Here is a 21,041-nt window from a genome sequence, read left to right on the forward strand (position 1 = left end):
AAAGACCCAAAGTCTATAAGATGAGTCTTGGTTAAATTATACCATCAGCGTGGAATGGGGGAAGCAAGACTGAATAACAACTCCAAGAGCCGGGTCATATTAACAGGGTTACGTCCTCAGTGAGCGAGACTATGGGGCAGTGTGTATCCCACACAGGTTTAGTCCGAAGTGTATTAGCCTAGTTCAAACCCTCTTTAGAAAAAGCCACTATCCTCTGGAAGGGCTGAGAATCAGCCTGTGAGAATAGAAGGATCCTTGTAGGTATCCTTAGAGGAATGGGCCAACGTGGCTAGTCATCTAGTCCAGAAAAGGGGGCAAGAGGGGAAAGATAGTGTTCAGTTTCTGGGTAGCAAAGAGAGATGCTGTGTATTTTGAGATTGAACCTGAGCTGATAGTCTCAAAGATCACTGTTTTGGCTACACACACACACACACACACACACACACACACACACACACACACTTCAGCAAAGACATTTAGAGGTCGAAGGAACTTCAGAACCCAGGAACTAATGGTTCGGACTTGTCACTGCAAGGGGGGGTTCTTAGTTTTACCGTGCTGGTGAGTCAGGGAGTGTCCTCATTCCCAGCCCTGCCCTTCAGAGCTCTGGCTGCTTTTCCTTGCTGTCCTCACACCTGACCAACCCAGGGTTCTGGAAACTTACTTGGCTGCTGCCTGCCCTGGTTAAGTGGCCACTAGGGGGAGCTGCTCAGCTCAAAGCTCCTAACTTCACCCCAAACTCCCACCTTGGTCAAAACTATATCTTGTAATCTCCCTGGAAGTCTTTCCAGTCCTGAGTTCCCCCTGTTGCCCTGTGATGATCCCCTGCAGTCTGGAGGGCTTGGGCCCTTACTGCCCATATCCACGGTCCTCATCTAGCTGCTATGCCACCCCAAGTCCTCTGGCTAACCGGAACTTTACCTCTTCCTATGAGAAGCAGGGCATGGTCAGGTGGGCAGAAACAGGGACAGTGTGTTCTGGTCACTATCAGGAAAGCTAGCCACAAGCACACCTGGCCCCTGCCCACCTCTCCACAGGTCAAAAGTCAGCCCTGGGGAGTGACAGGAGGGAAGTGGGACTAGGGCTTTGTGGGGAAGGAGTGCAGGGCCCTCTGCTCCTCCAGCCTACCTACTTACTTGCCTGCCCCAGACACTCTATTCAGTGCAGCATACTTGTCTACGGGTTGATAACACAAAGGCCCTAGGAAGCTGGCTGCCTGTGAAGCCAACTGGACAGGACTAACTCTGTTCTTGGTTCCAGGGTAGCTGAAAAAGAATAAAGATGTGGTCATTGCTATGTAATTATTTCCATGGCCACCAGCATCTACAGCTGTGGCATCATCTGTATGCCTGGGCACGTCTTTTCCCCCAGGTCCTCTGTCATCTGCTGCCTCCACTGGAGCATGTGACCTTGAAGGCCCTAGCTGCCAGTGCCCACGAAAGCTGTTGCCATGACGCCTGGTACATTTGCAGGTGAATGCCAGACAACGAGATTCTTACCCACCCCTGCCCCGGCCAGCTGCAACTAGTCATGATGGTTGGGATTTTCTCACTCGAGTTTCTGCTCTGGCCTCCTGAGGAGGCTGAATGCAGAAATCGTCTTGCCTGCTGTCAGAGTGGCTGTCTCCCACCCCAATAGCTGAGGGCCAGAGAGGACTGTGGAAGGAAACCAAAGTCTTCTATTCTGTCTTCTGAAGGCCCTTCACTCGACTGGCCCAAATTCTCATAGTCTGTATCCATGGCTCCCCTGTAACCAGTGAACTACAGAGGCAACCGACAGGGTGGTGGAAGTGGAGAGGCTGTGGACGAGAGCATTAGCCTTGCCCAGATCTACAGGATGCCAGGCAAGGATGGCATCAGAGATGTAACTCAAGCAAGAGCAAACCCGAAAGGCGCAGCAGAAGGGAGGTTGAGGCTCGTCCAGCTCCTCCACATTTATAATGGTCACGCTCTGAGCCATTGTCCTTCTGGAGACAGCATTCCAGAAACAAACATTTTAATGCAGAGAAACATGATAATTTACAAATGAATCACAGTGGGGCCTACAGCTGCCCCCTAGGGACTGTAAGGACTGGGAGGTGGAGACTGAGCTGGTAACACTTTCAGTATCTGGCCATGCCCAGGCAACTGTGCTGCCTCGAGGTGCCTGGGTCCTATGCTGCTTCCACTGCTGATTCCCAAATGGGAAGACCTTGGTTGTGTTCACAATAGAAGACTGAGTTGGACAGATCCTTGGAGGGGAGAGAGGTGGAGGCTGCTGCTGGCTCTGGTACCTGCCACCCAATCCAAGGCCACATCTACTCCAGATCTGCTGTTCCCTCTCCTCTGCAGGGGCCTAATTGAAGCACCCCGGGAGCTGGGGAAGGGGTGACTGGAGGGCATCTGGCTTGGAGAAGTTAGCAGCTCAGATGCCGCAGCTGCTGGCAGAGCCTTGCTGGGAGCTCTGTCTCCAAGGTGACAAGCTGGCTTCCTGCTGGCTTGGGGCTCAACACCTCTCACCTGAGGCAGATGTGGTTCAGCTGGAGGCTGGGGCACCAGAGGTAGAAATGAGCCCTTCCCCTCCCTTATTAGGAAGGGTCAAGGACAAACTGAGGCAGCCCAAGCTCCAGAGGGCCTGGGCTGGCAATGGTGTGCTCTCACAGGGTGACAGTCTAGGCCCCAAGCTAGCTGCAGGCACTTCCTCTCCAAGCCTGGCAGAGTGAAGGGGACCCCCGCCCCAAACACTAGGTTTCAGGCCCTCCAAGCAGGAAAATGAAGTCTTCATTGGCATCCTCTGGGGGCCTCCACCATGGTTGCCCACCTTCCCCAAGGGTGCCAACCCCAAGACAGAAGGGTACCCTGGGGAGCAGGTCCAGCAGCAGAAGGTTGTGAAAGGAGCAGGAGGCTGGTCACTTTGGCATCTCCAAGGCCAACACCTGAGGCTTCACCTTAAAGTATTGGTTGAATCGGATCACTGCATACCTGCCAGGGACAGGGCAAGGAAGTGGATGAACACGGAGACTGGCAGCCTCACAAAGACTCTGCTGCCTCCCAGCTCAAGTCTCGCTAGGCCTGGGCATGTCAACTCTTTTTGCTTTTTTTTTATTTTATTTTTGAGACAGCATTTCTTTGTGTAGCCCTGGCTGTCCTGGAATGAATTCTGTAGATCAGGTTGGCCTCAGACTCAGAGATCTGCCTGCTTCTGCCTCCTAAGGGCTGGAATTAAAGACATGCACTATCACAGTCCCCGCTAGGGGCAAATCAACTCTTAAATATTTTCACTGTCATTTCATGTTCTTCAGCCAGGCTGGGGCAACCATCCCAAAGATGTGTTTAGTGTTTTGTTTTTATTGTTATTTGCAGATATACCCATTGTTTCACAGTGGACCTCCAGAACTTTTTAGTCTTTCAAAGCTAAAACTGTTAACTCTTGCCACTTTCTGGTCCCGTTGCGGTGACCGTTCTGTTCTGTCCCTGTGCACATGATTCTATCACCTCTCATAGTCCTAAGGCCTACAGGGTTCCAGTTTCCTTGCAAATGCCCTTGATTTTCTGTCTTTGTTGGTTTTGCAACATACTCTGAAGTGTGCCCCAGTATCTGAGCCAGCTGAGTGCTATAGCTGAGTGGGTGGGGACAGAATGGAGGAATTGATTCCCCGCATGCAAGGACAAAGGGACTTCATTTAAAGGGCCCCCAAGCTGTCACAGTAAGAGTTTGGATATGACCCCTAAAAGCTTAAGGAAGAGGTAGATATGAGTGGTCCCAGGAGGCAGTATGGGTAGATCTAAATCACCCGAGTGATCTGTGCAAGACCCTTGCTCTCTGTAGCTCCTCTTTAGTTTTTAAAAATATTACTGTGTGTATAGGGGTGTGTGTCCCACGGTGCACGTGGAGGTCAAAGGACAACTTTCAGGATTCTATTCTTTCCTCCCACTGGTTCTGGGGGTCAAACTCAAGTCACCAGGCTGGGCCACAAGTGCCTTTACCCACCAGTGAGCCAACTCACTGGTCTTCCATCCTTTCACACCGACTCTCAGGCCTGTCTTTATTTGTTCCAGGCTCTGGCTAAGATGGCACCAGCAGAGTGGGCCCTGGTGCTGGGTAGGACAGTATAGGAGGCTTAGTGGGCAATGGGATTTCTTTCACTAGGTTTGGTGGGGCTCCCTGGGGAGCTGGGGTAGGGTCATCTGTGCACTGGAAGGACTCTGGCATTGTTTTGACTAGCTTGGTCATGTGGTAGTCAGGGCTCTCCCTTCTTCGCCCCACACACGTATCTTCCCGCACACATCTCCCCATACTCACCTGAGGAAGTCAAAACTGATGGTGGAGTACTGGTTCTGTATGAGTGCCCAGAGTGCCCAGAAGAAATGTGAGGCCTGCAAACAGGCCAGAGAGGGTCAGCCCTACAAGGCCACACTTGTCACAGCCTTCAAGAGCAAGAGTGACAGCCACCTTGGGTATCTTGCAGAGCTAAACAGTTGTTAGAAGTGGAGGCCAGGCCACTGGATAGCACTTGGGGACTCACTACCCATTAGTAAAAGGTAAACAGAGCCAGTTCTAGCCAGAGCTCAGCATCCAGGTGAGCAGAAGGAGCTCCAAAGACTTCAAGGTTCCCCAGACTGTCTTTCTCCACCCCAGGCTCTAAGAACCAGAAGGCCATGATTCCCAGTTACCCCTGGAAGCTACAACACCATCACCTTCCTAGGCATGGGGACATACCCTTAGGCTTTTCCCACATGCCCCAAGCCTTGGTCACACAGTTGCTAAGGAGGGTTCCCTCCACTTCACTTTCCATGGCTTAGAAGGGACGTAGGCGAGCCAACAAGAATGGTGTTGTATTTGCTTAAAAGTTGAGCAAGAGAAGATTTGCTTTTAAGGTGCAGCAAGGGAGGAAGAGGGTCAGGTTTGGACCAGCATAGATCAGGACAGGCAATCAATCACAGAAAAGACAGATTTTCTAAGCTCTGTTATAAATAGTGAAACCTAGAGCTGGCTTGTCTTCCTGTGTGTTAGCAGGCCTCATCATCTCGGCACACACTATTGGTGGGGGGAGCCTGGAAGGCAAGGCTGTAAGTTGTGAGCTAGGTAGTGGTGGTGGTTACAAGGAGGGTCTTAGTGTAGTATGAAATGTTAAGGTTAGCTGAGAGAAGCACCCATCCAAACAGGTTTGCTGAGCTAGGAAGCTGAGGTGTTTCTTGGAAATATTCTAGAGAGATGGGTGGCAGGAACATTAAGGGAGCACCTGAAGTGGCTGTTTTCAGACCCTTTCTTGGTGGGGTGCAGTCCACAACTAGACTGGCTAGTCTTATGTCAAACTGACACAAGTCATTTTGGAAGAGGGAATCTAAATTGAGAAAATAACCCTACTAGATTGGCCTGTAGCCAAGTCTGTAGGGCATTTTCGTGACAGCTTTGGGAGGGCCCAGTCCACTGTGGGCAGTGCTACTCCCTAGGCTGGTGGTCCTGGATAGCATGAGAAAACAGGGGGAACAAAGCAGTAAGCAGCACTCCTCCTAGCCTCTACAATTTCTACCTCCAAGTTCCCTAGATGATAGACTTAAGCTGTAAGGCAAAATAAAACCTTTCCTACCCAAGTTGCTTCTGGTCATGTTTCATCACAGCAATGGAAGCCCTCGATAAGCACAGCTGACCCTGGGCTGTGGGTGGGAGACTGGCAGGTCCAGGCACTCACCAGGGCAAATTTGTTGACTTGTGCATAAAGCCGCTCCACCTCTCTGGGAGTCGCAGCTGTTCCTTTTTGTGCCTCAAGATAATAGCGCAGCCACTGTAGCTGGGTCTCCCGAGCTGGGTACCGGCAGTAGTCGACCTCATTCACACCTACGAGACAAGTGAGACAGAAGTTGCTGGAAAAGCACCTCTCAGGTTTGTGCCTAGGAGTCTCCTACCTTGAGCTGTAGGCTGCCCTGAGGAGGAGCCCTGTGAGGGCCGCTCAGTCAGTAGAGGGGGTCTCCTCTGCCCAGCTGGGTACCACTTGCCTAGGGCTGAGGAAAGAGGCTGAGTGGTCAAGGGCCAGGTACTGCCCTGAAAGTCGTGGGAATCTCAAGGCAGTGCCTCTAAAAGGGCAGTACCTGCCCCTCTATAAAAGGATGCCTCACAGAAGGTCTCAGACTTGGCACTACTTGACCTCAGAACAGTCCTTCCATTTCAGGGCCCTAATTCCTTCACATTCCAGACACGGGGTTGGACTTGGCTGCCAATTTTAAATGTTGCTGCTGGAACAGGCATTTCCCAGGGAAGTGCCCCACTTCCACTGCCCCCCATGACTGACACAGCCCCGTTTGCACCCTTATCTGCCATAAGTGTTTTCAAGCCACTTCCCAGATCCTCCAGGTGTGTGCTTGGCACAGGGTAGGCCAGGAATTATAAGTAGTTTAGTTAAGGTGGGAGGAGAGCTGGGCCACGTCTCCAGGGTCTCTCCTTTCCCTTCTTATACCCTTCCCACATGTCCCTGATATTCCCAGAGAAGCAGAGTTTCCAAGTTCCAAGCGTGTGGGTAGTAAAGAATCTCCCTTGCACATGAGAAGGCCCAGGGCATGCAGCCAGTTAGAGGTGGTGTTGGGTTGGGCCTGTATCTTCCTACTGCCCAGAGGCTGCCTGCCAGCTCCCAAAGGCTACATCCCACCCCTTTGGAGAAGCTCCAGCTCAACTGTGCTCTGTGGATAAGGACTTAACACCTCTGGGAAAGCCTCCCAGTAGCTGAGCACTGCCAGACATGTGCCCTGCAGGCCAGGCCTCTGCTTCAGCTCATCACAGCCCAGCTGAGGCCCAACCCCTCCCTTTGATTGTCCTAAAGAGCTGGGCTCCTGAGTGCAAGCAACTGCACAGACCTGATCTTTTGAGGCTCTAAAACAGATGTAATTCTTCAACCTGGGCTGGGCTAGTTAGGGGAATGGCCAAGGGATGACTCCACAGCTGGCCAGGGCATCTCAACTTTCCTAAGCCCTAGAGGCCAGCCATGGCACACTGGCAAGCCAACACACATACCAACCTGCAGATGACCCTCCAACTGTGTCCAACTCCACTGAGGAGTTGTCTCTGTGGTCCTATGCCCCGTTGCCCTTCCATAGGTGGGTCTAGATTGCCATACCTTTATGGTATAGCTGTCAAGTCTAAGGGAGTAGGGAGGGGAATTTTTTTTTTTTTTTTTTTTGAGACTAGGTCTTTCTATATAGTCCTGGGTGTTATAGAATTCAATATATAGACCAGGCCAGCTTAAAGCTCACAAAGATCTGCCTGCCTCTCTCTGCCTCCTGAGCACTGGGACTGAAGGTTTGTGTATCTTGTGTGTGTATCTTAACATCAATGGTGTGATGTAGGTATTACATCATCTCCATTTTACAGCCACAGAGGTCAGTGACCTGAATCCTACCACTAGTAACAACAAACCTAAGGTTGAACAAGTTGTGAAAATATTTTTAAGTAACTCTGCCAGACTATTTGCTTCAGGACACAGGTAAACAGCTACTTACAGCTCATTTGTTCACATATCTGTGTTCAAGGCCTTCATGGACAACTGTACAAGTTGTACTGTGTATGAAGGAATGCTTGCCAAGCTGATGGGGGCTGTGCCTATCCTGAGGATAGGGTATTCTTTCTTTTGCCAGATTAGCCTTGAACACATACTGTAGCCCAGAAAGGCTTTGAACTAGGATCCTCCTGCCTCAGACCCCCAAGTAGCTGAGATTACAGGACTGCACAACTGAGCCCCACTTGGAAGGGGATCCTCCTTAATTCACATGTCAGGCTGAGTAGCCCCTGGGACCCTACAGTGAATGCATTTTCTTCATTTGTACCAAACTGCCTGTCACACAAGCTAGCAGAGGTCAGCTCTGGAGAGGAGATCCTTTCTGTGAGATAGGCTGCTCTTTAAAAGCAGGCTGTGACCACCTCCCACCCATCATGCCCCAAGTCTAGAACCCCCTATGGCCCTCCCCGTAGACTCGGCACCCCATTGTAAGGAGGGCACTGAGGTCAGAGTAATACCCCTACCTGCAAACTCATTGAAGTGGTTGCCGATGTCAAAAGCCTGGTAGTTGTACCCTGCGTATTCATAGTCTATGAACCGCACATGGCCTGTGAGGAGAAGAAGCAGCAGTGAGAGCTGGTCCCAGATCTGGACATGGGGCATGGTCAGACTTCATCTGTCCCCCATTGCCCCCCCTTTCTTATAGCTCCAGCCCACTCTAGCTGGTCCTCAGGTTCCCTCTCTAAAGGCATCTATCCGTCCACAGCATAGCTAAGGATCAGAAAGCAATATCATGTCTCTGGGTCTCAAAGCCATGGGTTCAACTAATATAGACTGAAAATCTTTAAAATTTGATCTGAGGGATGGAGATATGGCCCAGTGGTTAAGACTACAGACTAGCTGGCTGGTGGTGGCACACACCTTTAATCTCAGCACTCGGGAGGCAGAGACAGGCAGATCTCTGTGAGTTCGAGGCCAGCCTGGTCTACAGAGTGAGTTCCAGAATAGCCAGGACTGTTTCACAGAGAAACTCTGTCTCGAAAAGCAAAACAACAACAACAACAACAACAAAAACCCAAACAACAACAAAAAAGTATAGGCTACTCTTGCAGAGACCTGAGGTTCAATTCCCAGAATTCACATGGTGGCTCATAACCAATCATAACTAACGATAACCATAACCACAGGTCCAGGAGATCCAACACCATCTTCTGGCTTCTGTAAGGCACCATATCCCTATGATACACAGGCATACATACAGGCACAATAATCATATTCATAAAATACTAATTTAAACTTTCAGATGTACTAAACATGTACAGACTTTTCCCCTTTGTCATTCCTGAGACAACATGGCTTAACACCCATTTAGCTCAAATTTCCATTGTATTGGATATTTATTTTTATTTGTTTTCAGGGTGCTGGGGACAGGATTCTGGGTCTCACACATGGTAACCAAGCACTCTCGCTGCAAAGCTCCACTCTGCTGACTTAAAGGAGACTTGTTGCAAGTCTCAGATGTCCCACAGCCAATCTTCAGTGTGTAATGAGGGACTCCTGTATTCCCAGGGGAACTGCATTCTCAGGAACAGTAGGAAGCAGGCAACCTTCTCTTCCCTATCCTCCTGCCCTCTCAAGGTTTGGGGAAGCCATGGTGTCCTCAGAAGCTCATAAAGTCATCAGGACACATGGCCTGGGTGTCCTGACGGTGAAGGCCTTCCCACCTATGATTGAGTTCCTTCTTGCAATATGGTTTTCTAGAAGGCACTTTCCTGTTCCCCTTTCCTCTTCTTTTTCACAAGTTAAGATCACCATAAGGCATACCAGGGTTTTCCATGATAAAGCAAAGTCCTTGTCTTTGGACCCCTGAAGCCAGCAGACCAGCCAGCTGGCCCATGTCCTCATATCTGAGGGGCTTGGGGGGCTTTACCTTTGGTGCTGTCGTAGATGATATTCTTGCAGAGCAGATCATTGTGACAGAACACCACAGGGGACTCCAGCTGGGACAGGTGTTCCTTGAGCCAGGCCAGCTCCTGTTCCAACACCTCCACCTTAGGGACGTCTGCAGAAAGGCTAGACAGTGGAAAAAAAAAAAAGTAAGTACAGGCAAGCCGTAAACTCTAGTCCAATTGTTCATTCACTGTAGAGCCCTCAGTAAAAGGTCAGCCCAGCAGAGCCCCCACTGTTGTCACACATGAGCGTGTCCTATCCTTCTGGCTCCCAGGGTTACATTGAAAAGCAGGTTAAAACCTGGTCATAAAAAGTGGCTGTCAGAACATAATAGTCACTAAATAAGCAGGGCAGTGGTGCTGCACAAATTTAATCCCAGTATTCTGGTGGATCTTGGTGAGTTCGAGACTAGCCTGGTCTACAGAGCAAGTTCCAGGTCAGGGCAGAGATACACAGAGAAACACTGTCTTAAAAAAACAAACAAAAAAGTCACTCACTAAATGGCATCCCTGCTACTTTGTGAAATGGACAGGGTGAGGAAAGGGGACCCAGGAGAAGACAGGAGAGGTGACAAGTGTCAGAGGCCATAGTTTCAGAGGAAGAGAGAATGCAGCCCATGGAATTAAGGGTAAGAGGCAAAATAGACCATACCAGAAACTCCCTAAGAGACCTTGTGTGCCTCTAAGATGAACCCCCTCCCCAGCAACAGAACCCTAGGAGGGACTGGAGAAACAGAACTTTCTCAACATGGCAGAGGGGTGCTCTCATGTGGCCCCTCATACCTCAGCTGCTGAGGTCATAGACTATGGTCTAATCAGTCATCTCACAGGGCTGTAACAAGGCAAGCTATCTTCTGTGCAATGTCAGAGAAACAACAACACCGCCAACACGGCCCCATGTGAGAGACTGGCTTTGCTACTCCCAGCAACTAATTCCTGTGACCTTGAGTTGAGTGCTTCCTGTCCCTGGTATCTGCTAGACTAGCTTGAAGGCAGAACAAGATGGCACAAGGCTACTTCCACCCCCCACCCTACCCCACCCCACCTCACCCCACCCCACCCCACCCCATGTCACACTGAAGTAGTGTTGTCTGCCAAGCATGCTGGGCTGGGGAATAATAATCTATCATGGGTCAATCAATGCAGAAGTTGGGCAAGGACACGCCGTACTCAGGTGCTCTGAACTTTGACCCTTCAGTTACACAGGTCTGTGTACAATGGAAAAGCCAAACAGCATAGTCTTTCAAAATTCAGAACTACCCCTGGGAAGGGGGTGCTGGACCTGGTCTCCACTCCTATTTCTCTGCCTAGGACATCAAAGGTTCACAGGGAAAGATGGCAATGAAATGTATCCTGGTTCACCTCCCCACTGGACAGAGCTATCTAAAATATCCCCTGTTGAAAAGAAATGCCAAGGCTAGAGGGGTCTTGGGTCTTCCATCCTACAAGACTGGGAAATGCAGGTTCCAGAAAGGGGAAGAAAACACTCATTCCAGATGCCTCATAGCATGAGAGCATCAAACCCAACACCTCAGCCCAGCTGGGTCCCAGCCTACCTACCATGTGTCCTCACCACAGGTCTGTGCACCCTTGACCTGTTCCCTCTGTCTCTGAGATGGTTTCTCTGGGCCAGGCAGCCCACAGGCAGAGAGGAAGGAGGCCAAGACTCATCCTCAGCCATTCACATGCCCCTCCCTGAAGCTACTTTGGGAACTCCTCTTCCTCTGAGGCTGTCTCAAGATAAAAAAGACAGAGGAGAATCCCTTTGGCTGGCCCAGGTCTCAGTCTGAAAATCATGCCTGTGACAGCCAGGTGCTGGCTCCCCGTCACTGGCCTCAGTCTGACCCTACCCTGCCACGCCAAGGCCACTGTGATACTTACTATGAGAACAACCCGGCCTATCTCCAGGGCCCCCTCTGACTGCAATGTCCCTCCCTGAACATGTGGGCCTCTGCCAGCACCAAATCCCTCCGCCTCTGTAGGGTTGGCAGCAGAGCAGCCATCGCAGCCACCCAGAAACATTCTCACCCCAGAAACAGCAGAAGGGATGAGGGCTGGGGTCTCTAAGAGGCCTGGAGCTCCTGCTGCAGGAGGGGCTGCTTGGCCATCTTCATTCAGTTCCCACTGGAGAAGCAAAAGTTTTTTCTAATGGACCAGCTCTACTGTTCCAGTCTCTCGGCTTGTTCTTTCTTCTCTAAGGGACCAACTGTCTACTGTTCCAGTCTCTCGGCTTTCCCCCTGTGCCCTTTCATCAGCCCACCCACCAATATTCCCTCATGATGTCCCTAAGGTAGTTACCTGCCCATACTGCCCCACCCAGGGCCAAAAAGCCACCAGTGCCACCAAGTCGCTTTCTACAGTCTCTGACACAGTGTCTGTCTTCCATTCCCATCTACCCACCAGGCTGCCCCAAGCAATGCTGCCCCAGATGTGTTTTGTGCTTCTGGGAGGCCACCTACATGAAGTCCTGGTCGAGTAGAAGCACTCCCTGACCTGGACTGGCAAGGTGCACTCAGCAAGCACTCTATGGGGGAACCTGGTTCTCCTAGCTTAGGTCTCCCAGTCCTAGAACCTGTCCCCAGCTTATCTCTCCCTACCTTACGTGCACAACCAGTCCCCTCACCAAAGCTGTGCTTATGCCCATAGGCCCCTTCATAAACCATAGTTCTGGCTCAGATACCTTCATAATCGTGGGCACGGGGGCACACACTTGTACTTGGGAGACTGGAGCAGTAAGACCATGAGTTCAAGACAGATTGGCTTGGGCTACATGAGTTTGAGGCCATTTGTGGGCTACATAGTGAGACCCTGTCTCAAACAAACAAAAGCCAAACACACTTTCATGATTCCCCATGCTTGTTCACATCAATCCTGGCTCCTTAGCCTGGTACCCAAGCCCCCTGCCCCCAACTCCTATTCCCCACTCCCGTGGCTCCAGCCTCATTCACTTACTTGGCAACCTTCAACAGACACCTCACCTCCCTCCAGGCTGTCTTCTGAGCTGGAGCAGCCCCTCTCATTGTGACCTGCGACCTCTGCCAAGATGGCTTTTGCTGCCCCTTCTTACTCCTGCTTATGTATTACACACCCTGCCTTCTTTTGTGCCAAGTACAGGCATGTTCTGTTTACCCAGATGGCTCCTAAACTCCTTACAGGCAGGGCCTGTGTCACAATCACCTTCACTTTTGTACCGTTTTAATCCCAGTCAATGTTTGTGAGATGAAGGGCTGGATAAGTCAGGGCCATGAGGTAATGCCTGGAGTCCAAGATGCTCCATCTAGTTTCAATGACTGTTCCACACTGTCCTGCAGTGGGACGTTCGAGGCGGTTCTAAAGGGTAAGGGGATGATTCCTTAGAGAGGTTCAAAGAAGCTAAATCTGGATTTCCTGGAGGCCAAAAGCACGAGAAGAACAAAGGAAGCTGGCCAGCTCTTCACCAAGGACCTCTCTCGTCCTTACAAGATCATCCACCACAGCTACACAGAGACAGCAGTCAACAGACACTGTAGAGTCTATCCATGTGTGAGCACCAGGCTTGAACCTAGAAACAGCAAGTCCCATCTCCACCTGTCAAATAATGGTGCTGGCTGAGAGGACATGCCGCGCTCTGGTCTTCAGGGATATAGTTCTTGTCCCAGGATCTGAACATGGTCAGACAGAGGGCAGGCTAAGGCTATCCTGGGCACTCATAGCATAACCACTGGGTGTGAAAGTTTAGATAATGTCATGGGTGTGAAAGGGATAAACAATGGGGTGGGAATTAATGACTGCCATGGAAGGGGGGGGGCGGAGAATGAGACTTGTTTCTCTCAGGCTTCCCTCCCGCCACTCCTGTGACACTTCAGCAGAAGGAGTGTTCAAATTAATCGTGTATTTCAAAATTGCTAGAAGAGGGGACTCTGAATGTCCAGCACAAAGAAATGATAAACATTTGAAGTGAAGACACGTGTTGCCTCGATCGAACCATCGCATACTGTATGTATAATTATATGTCAATCAAACACATTCAAATACATTTTAAAAGTCGGTGCTTGCTGGGTATGATAACACTCGCCTTTAATCCCAGCTCTTGAAAAACTGGGGCAGGCTTATCTCTGTGAGTTCAAAGCCAGCCACATCTACATAGTGAGTTACAGGCCAGTGGGGGGCAACACCGTCTCAAAAAAAAAAAAAAAAAGTTGATGTTTAATCCCTGCAGGGCCATGTTGTTGACTCTTTTCCATGCTGTAGTCCCCAATGTGTGTCAGGAGTTGGTTGGGTACCTGCAGGCCACTGAGCAAAGGGGAAGTTTGGGTGTGGATTTGAGAAGAACACAATAGGGGACATGGCTCTCAAAGATACACAGGCTTAAGAGGAGTCCAGGCAATCAGCAGGAAACCGTGGCATTCCAAGGGCTTGCTGTCTAGTCTATGACCCACTGAGCTCAGTGCCTCAGGTTCTCAGAGGCTACGCCGGCCCATGGTTCCAAAGACAGAAGACAGCTCATGCAGAGTTAAGTCCTGGGATGAGAAACTAAAGCCTCATACCAACAACCTGACAGGGGAGCAGCGCTTCCTCCTTGCAACCCTAGTTTCTGCTTAGAAAAATGGGAGTTGTCTCTGGTCCTCCTCCCTGACACTGTAAGGAAACTCAAAGAGAAGTAAGGGCTAGTGTGCAAAACTGAGATGCAGCCAATGGCCTCCCTCTGCCTGGACTGTGGCTCAGGGCAGAAGATGCCCAGGAGAAACTCCTCACTGGGACCTGCATCCCTGAACCTCCTCTAAGAGTTGCTTGCAAAAATAGGGGGCAGGGCAGAGCCATGGGCAACCTTGAGCCCTCTCAGATCTCTGTACCTGGGATTGATCTCATCCTTCACCAGCGTGAAATAACGGTACATCTTATTCCACAGGGTAGGCTTAGGCAGTCTGCCATTGGTGTGGATGGTGTGGATCTTTGCCATTTCTAAGGCAATTAACCTACAACAGAGACGGAAGGAATAGTGCGTCAGTACTGGGCTTGCCCTCTTGCCCAGCCCCTCCTGACCAGAAAGAGTTTGGAAGGTAGGTTCTTCTGGGTATTTGCCAGAGGACCACGTGTAGGATCTTGACAGCTCCCAGGAACCCTTGGTCTCCCAAACAAGGTCTCAGCAGAAGGCAGGGAAGTGCAGTAAGACCTTCAGCCATTGCTTCTTTTCTTGTTCCAGAGCTAGACCAGTAAAAAGCAGAGGACCATTCCCCCCACAACCCCAGGCCGAGAGCTTGGTCTTCCCCAGCCTTCCCATCGCCGCCCCTGAAAACACAGGGGCAACCAGGCATAAGGGCAATACACCACCCCCAGACTTTGCCCCATCCTCTCTGGAGAGGTAGCAGCAGGTCCCTTTTCATGAAGTGGTGTTGGTGCCGGGCCAGGAGGAAATGTTAGCTTTTTATCAGTCTGGCCAAGGTGGGGGGAGGCTGGCCCAGGGCAGCTCCTTCTGACACCACAGGGCATTGATGCTGGTGAGTGGATACCAAGGACGCAAAACAAGCCAGCCTTCTATCTTCCAGTGCTCCTACAGACATTATCCAAGGTCCTGGGAGAGAATGGAGTGGGTAGCAGGGAGGTCTGCTGGGAGTCAGGAGGGGTGAGTAGAGGACTGGCCACTGGAGCGGGAAGGACCTTGATAAGAGCCTAGCACCAAGGCCAGTGCCAAGGTCAGCACAGAGGCTGGGGTCCCAGCTGGGCACTGCCAGCCCTCCCTGCTGCAGTCCAACACTAATTGCCTGCCAAGCCTCCAACATCCAAGCTTCTGCTTCTTGCCTCTGTCTGTTGCTGGAATAATAATCACTAGGAAGGACAACAAAGGCTCTGGTTGTTTGAAACCTTGTAACAGAGCTGTCCTAAGGCTACTCCTTCCCTTGCCAGGCCTGGGAAGGGACCAGCCATACACCATCAGAATAATGGCAATTCAGGCTCCTCCCCAAGCCTCCCACTTCCTCAAGGGTGGAGGGCCATCAGCAGCTGGGTAGGTGCACAGAGGTCAGAGGTCCTAGGGTAGGTGACAGCCCACCAAGGGTCTGGGAAAAGGGAAGACACAGACCTGAGGCTCAGCCTGTGTCTTCTGAACAGAGCGGTTCCTTGAATGTCAAAAAGGCTGTTGTGTGAATAGCAACTGAAGTAACTTCAACACTCAGCATTTTCATGCCGAAGAGCCTCAGCAGACCAGGCTGGGGGTGGGCTCAAGGGATATGAGGTGGCGGGTGGGGTGGGGGTGGGGCACTTTCCTGCAGATACCCTGTCACCATGACAGGATGGGAAAAGCATCATCCTGGGAAACTCACCAAAGGCCTACCTCCTACACCCACGCCAATTTCTGGCTCTCCCCCAAACACCAACATCTCATTATGGCACCTAAATCCCCCTTCAATCTTCCTGACAGTGGTAATTGTTTCCAGAAAGAGGATCAGTGATGGCATGAGGTTCACAGAGGCAGAGAGAGACTAGTAGTGGTGGGGACCTGCCAACATGTGAGCTTATTTGCACAAGGCTAAGGGAGGAGCCATGAGAAAAGCAGGGCAGGGTCCCCTGTACTCTGCTTTGACCTCACCTCTCCAGGTTGGGTGTACTCAGCTTGAATGCCAATGACCCCCACATAGGTGGACACGCCCTTCACACACACACACCCCTCCAACAACACCAGCTATAACACACAACTCAAATACAATGTCCTGGGGCTCCAGCAGTCTCTGAGGCAGCACTGAAGAGTGTAGAGGGCCAGCCATGTATGCAGACAGCCAAGTGTACTTACTTGGGTTGACTGGTGGGCAGCTGAGGAGGCACTAAAGAGCTAGGCCTACCCCTAATACCCCTAGGTGGGCATTACTGCCCTCAGAATGCAAGAAAAGTCTCCTTCCTCTTGGCCTGGACACTGCAGATGCCAAGCAAAGCACCTGGGCAGACCCTGCACTGTTGCCTCCAGCATCAGGAGTAAACCTCAGTTTCCCCAAGCCTCACTATGATAATCTGGTGGCCTTCATCCACATAGCTCATGACACTATGGGGAGGGAGAGGGTAATGCTTGACCACCCTTCCTGACCCAGCCGGAGCAGAGAGAGTAGTGTTGAGTTCTCCCCCTTGCGGGCCCTACAATAGTGCATCCACAGGGCTTGAAGGTTAAATGTAGTTCCTAGGCCCTACATATCCAGGTATTCACTGGGAACAGGGCCCAGTTCGTCAGCCTTCTGCATGGAGGCTTCAGTGGTACTCTAAACGTGGGTCTCCACTGTCAGGGAAACCAAAGGGCCCTCAGTTTAGGAGTGTGGGGAAGGATATCTCCAGTTTGCTAAAGTCAGGTTCTCCCTGGATAGGGATGTTTGTTGTCACACTTTTCACTCTGCAAAAGATGGGAGCAAAGTTGCACAAGGGGCGCACACCTTTAATACCAACACTTGGGAGGCACAGGCAGATGGGTCTCTTTGAGTTTGAAGCCAGCCTGGATTACACATCAAATTCCAGGATGGCCAGACAACATCAAGAGACCCTGTCTCCAAAAAAAAAAAAATAATAATAAGATAAAGAAAAAAGAAAGAAAGAAAGAAAGAAAGAAAGAAAGAAAGAAAGAAAGAGAGAGAAAGAAAGATGCCCTCAGAATTTGGCTCAGATTTCATTTCCAGGGCTTCTAGATATTTCCACATCTGACACAGGGTGGGCAGAGGTTTGAGAAATGGGGGAAAAACCAAAAACCTGACCTTTGATACATTTATGGGACCACTTTGTTCCCAGGGAACTCATCCTTGTAGTGGACACTACTGTAAATTTCTAGAATGTTACTGCCTCTGAGTAGAGCATATCAACAAATACTTTCAAAGCGATATGAAAATATGACTTATGACCTTCTTCACAAATCCCATTGCACACTGAAGAAGCCAGCCGAGAACCTCAAAACCAGTCGGGGGGTTGGTGGCACACACCTTTAATCCCAGCTCTCGGGAGGCAGAGGCAGGCAGATCTCTGTGAGTTCGAGGCCAGCCTGGTCTTTAGAGTGAGTGACAGGACAGGTTCCAAAGCTACACAGAGAAACCTTGTTTCAAAAATCAAACAAACAAAAAAATGCAAAACAACAACAACAAAAAGAACCTCAAAACCATAGCCTTGGGGAAAATGATGCCTTGCACCCTACTCACCTGAAGAGCTGGGGTTCTCTGATGTGCTCCGGTCCCAGGGCCACACCCTGCATGTATTCATAGCACAGCCCGTTCTGAAAGGTGCAGTAGAGTTTGGGAGCGCAGCCATGTGCTCGAAGCAGTTGGAAGTTCCTGACCTCATTCTCCCGGTCCACCAGCAACTCTGTCCGCTCCCCATACACCCGGACCAGCACACAGTCCCGCATGTCCTCCTCCACATAGCAGGCCACTAGCTTGTTGGTGATGCCATCTTTGAAGCGCTAGCATGGGGAGAGGGCAGCTATGGGTAGGAAGGTGGGGTATAATCCTCTGGTCTCTTCCCAGAGCTCCAACCAAAGCAGAACGTGCTCGTTTGAATATTGAACACAATCCCACACCAGCCAGCACTATATTCTGCCTTGAAGTAAATTAAAACACAAGTGGGGAGGAGGTAGCAGCCACATTGAGCCCAGGCACACTCACTCATCCTAGGTCTGCCTCTAGGGCATGGGACTTGGCAGAGTCCGCATGTCCACACAAGGCAGTGGGTAGAGGCTCTCTCTCCCCTCCTTTCTCCATCCTGACCGTGAAAGAACCCACCACAGGTGAGAATGTGGCCAAGGAGGGCTGGAAATTGCCCAGACAGACATCCTGACCAGCACCCTCTCACCAAGGCAGGCAAGGGCTCTCAGCTGTATCTCTTGCTCCATCCAGTGGCAGAGATACAAGGAGGGTATTGAAATTGGCACTCATCCCAGAGCTCTGGTGGCCAGAGGGCCTTGAGTCTCTGAATTCCACACCAGAAGAAACAGGAGACAACAGGAGTGGGAACACCAACTCTCTGGGCATGTGACTCTGGGCATGGCGGTAGGGAGGAAGGAACCATGAGCTAAAGTTTTATGGGCACCATGTGACAGAGCTGGATAGGACTTTAGAGGCCACCGGAACCCATTCTGGGTGAGGAAACAGGGCTAGTGAGAACACGGGTTAGCATCTGCTATGCTGGTGCTGGATTTGGTCGCAGGTCTGGGTCTTCTGAAAAACCGCTACCACACTCAGCCCAGATTCTCCTCAGAGCCGTACCTTCCCCACTCAGAAGGTCTGTGACATGGAACCCTACCCCTCTGCACCTTCCTGCACAGGCTGCCTGGAGAGGTGTAAACATTATTTTTAAGAGAATGCAGGACAGCTGAGGAGTAAGCTAGGGGCCAAAGTGCCCACAGATGTGTGTGGGGGAGATACATCCACCTGAGGTGGGAAGAGAGTTGCTCAGAACTAGCCTGAGGCCACGGTGAAGGTGCTTTGCTGGAATTCCGAATTCCACAGGGCTGGTTCCTCGGGCCCACCGGGAATGCTCAGACCCCTGAGGGCTTGGCTCTCACGTTAGGGTGAAGGAGCAGCACAGGGTGCAGGGGGAGGTTTCCTTAAAAGTTCGTGCCTCCTTGGATTTCAGAGCGGCTGAGTACGCACTTCTGGGCAACTAGGGGACAAGCACTCAGCGACAGGGGGTGGGGCCGTACGCGCAGCATGCTGACAGTGGGCAGGTAGACCTCAGGCTGCATGCTTGAGAACCTCAGGAACAGACGAGTGGGGAGGGTTCAGGGAATCGTGGGTCTAGCTTTGCATAGGGATCAAAAAGAGATGGAGAGCTAAACACATATACAAACCACGGTCCAAAATCTTTCCTGCGCAACAGCCGCGTAACCAACCCTGGGACCCGCACTCGGAAAGATGCACTGACGGGCGTCCACGCAGCCCCTTTGCAGCCCAGGCAGGGCCCCATCCCCGGCCTCGCGCCCGCTCGGCTACCTTGGTCCGAACTTGCTCGGGCTTCCAGTGCGGCCGCAGCTCCCGGATGAGGCGCAGGGCACCCGGGAGGATGTCGTCCTGATCCACCGCGATGTCGAAGAACGGGACGGCGGCCCTCGGGGGCCCTGCTGGCTCCCAGCAGCCGGCGCTGGCCGCCGCCTTCTCCTCCATGCCCCATGAGCACTGCGGGCAAGGCGCCTGCCTCCGCAGGTAAAAGGGCGAGCACGGCACTGAAGCTGAAGGGGGCACAGCCATTCCCAGCTGCCCCACCCCCTCGGAGCCGCCGCGCCCGCGTTAGCCCCTACGGGTGGGCCCTGAGAGGGAGTGGGAGTGGTCGAGGAGGGGCCAGGGGAAGTCCATGACTCATGAGCGAGCTGCCCGCTTCGATCGCCGGCGAGCAGCCCCGCAACACAGCTGGCTGGGGATCGCCGGGGTCCGCCGCGACAGTGACATCATGGACCGCAGTAACGCCCCCCGCCTGCCCCGCCCCGTCCCCGCCCGCCCCGCCCTCGGGCGAGTGCAGCCCGCCATCTCCTGCTTCTGGGGCTGTGACTACCTGGAACTCTGGGTGGGGGTGATGCCCCGCCTCAATGACGCAAAGGGCGGAGCCTCCTCAGGCCCCTCCCCAGATCCCTGCTTGGGTATCCTAGAGTGGCATGACCGGGTTCCCATGGGGCCCACAGCTCTTTGCCAGCTCTTTCCTGGTAGCCTAGGGTAGGGCGTGGGGCTGGGGCAGAGAGGACTCGTCTTTGTCCCCACCTCATCCTGGATTATGGAGATCGGCTGCTCACAAAGTGTGGGCTTTGGCTTTGGACCCCTGGAAAAGGTTGGGCTGCATCTCTAAGGCTTCCATGCTTCCAGGCATCACTCACCACCACGCACATATTCTATGGAAAGCCACATGGTGATGGTGCCGGGGTGACTGTCCCGTAGGCAGACTGGACTCTAACTGGACATTCCCGGGTATTTTATGAGTACACGAGCACATTGTGACTCACTAAATCCTTAACTCTTCCTCCTTGTCCTGAGAGGTTGGCTGGGCACAGATAGTAGGTACACAGGTGCCTGTAGCCCAGTGCTTTGTTGGGCAAAGAGGTGATTAAAGGCCTGGCACTACTGATGACAGAGATCCTAGAGAAAGGGATGATAAGTCCACTGGGGGACTTGCTGTGGAAAGGAGACCCATGGAAAGACACAATGCCAGCCTTTGGAGAGCCCCTCTCTTAGCCATATGTTCCCCTGGTCAGCCCAAGAGCAAACCATATTAGTGGCCAGCCCTCTGCTATAGCGAACCTGGACTTGCCTCAGGGACCTCATTGCTTACCATCTAACACTGCCACAGTTGAAACATGCCCACAAAACAAATGTGTTTCTGTGTTCCCAAGTTGTCCCTTTGACCTATTCAGGACCCTCTCAACCACAAGGCCCTTTGGTTCTTGTTGCCCAGAACCCAGGTCTTCTGGGACAATTTCTATGCTGATGCTTTTACAGTGGTCACTAGCCCCACGTGGCTACTCAGCACTTGAAATGTGACCAGTGTGGGTGTTTTGTGTAACTTTAATCTTAATAAGTATGCAAATAGCCACTTGCCACCACTGTATTGGACATTGTAGCAGATGATAGAAGAGGAACCGCCTACTTAAGGTCATGAAGCCCCAGGATGCCAGAGCTGTAGAGGACATTGCCTCCAGCTCTTTC

At 51.7% G+C, this 21,041-nt stretch overlaps 1 protein-coding gene across 2 annotated transcripts; it reads right to left on the minus strand.

The window, feature by feature from the left end:
• Positions 1–2,887: 2,887 nt before the first annotated feature.
• Positions 2,888–19,598, minus strand: Etnk2 (ethanolamine kinase 2). 2 transcript variants are annotated; one of them, XM_027417594.2, is made up of 8 exons: positions 19,344–19,598; positions 17,556–17,815; positions 14,247–14,369; positions 9,396–9,538; positions 7,990–8,073; positions 5,672–5,817; positions 4,282–4,355; positions 2,888–2,960 (listed from the first exon to the last, which is right to left on the minus strand). In XM_027417594.2, the coding sequence occupies exons 1-8, from the start codon at positions 19,596–19,598 to the stop codon at positions 2,888–2,890; spliced, it is 1,158 nt and encodes a 385-aa protein (XP_027273395.1). The 2 variants fall into 2 exon arrangements, with proteins under 2 accessions (XP_027273395.1, XP_027273396.1); XM_027417595.2 differs by lacking the exon at positions 14,247–14,369.
• Between the last annotated feature and the right edge of the window lie 1,443 nt (positions 19,599–21,041).

This window comes from Cricetulus griseus, chromosome 5 (genome assembly GCF_003668045.3).
Source record: "Cricetulus griseus strain 17A/GY chromosome 5, alternate assembly CriGri-PICRH-1.0, whole genome shotgun sequence".
In the NCBI taxonomy this organism is placed as follows: domain Eukaryota; kingdom Metazoa; phylum Chordata; class Mammalia; order Rodentia; family Cricetidae; genus Cricetulus; species Cricetulus griseus.

Bases quoted from the DNA above. Each gene is read 5' to 3' on its own strand.
- Etnk2 (XM_027417594.2), bottom strand. From the start codon at position 19,598: ATGGCTGTGCCCCCTTCAGCTTCAGTGCCGTGCTCGCCCTTTTACCTG. The intron at 9,539-14,246 runs GTACAGAGATCT...TCCACTGTCTAG, and splicing joins AAGGATGAGATCAATCCCAG to CCTTTCTGCAGACGTCCCTA. The intron at 2,961-4,281 runs GTGAGTATGGGG...TGTCCCTGGCAG, and splicing joins ATCAGTTTTGACTTCCTCAG to GTATGCAGTGATCCGATTCA.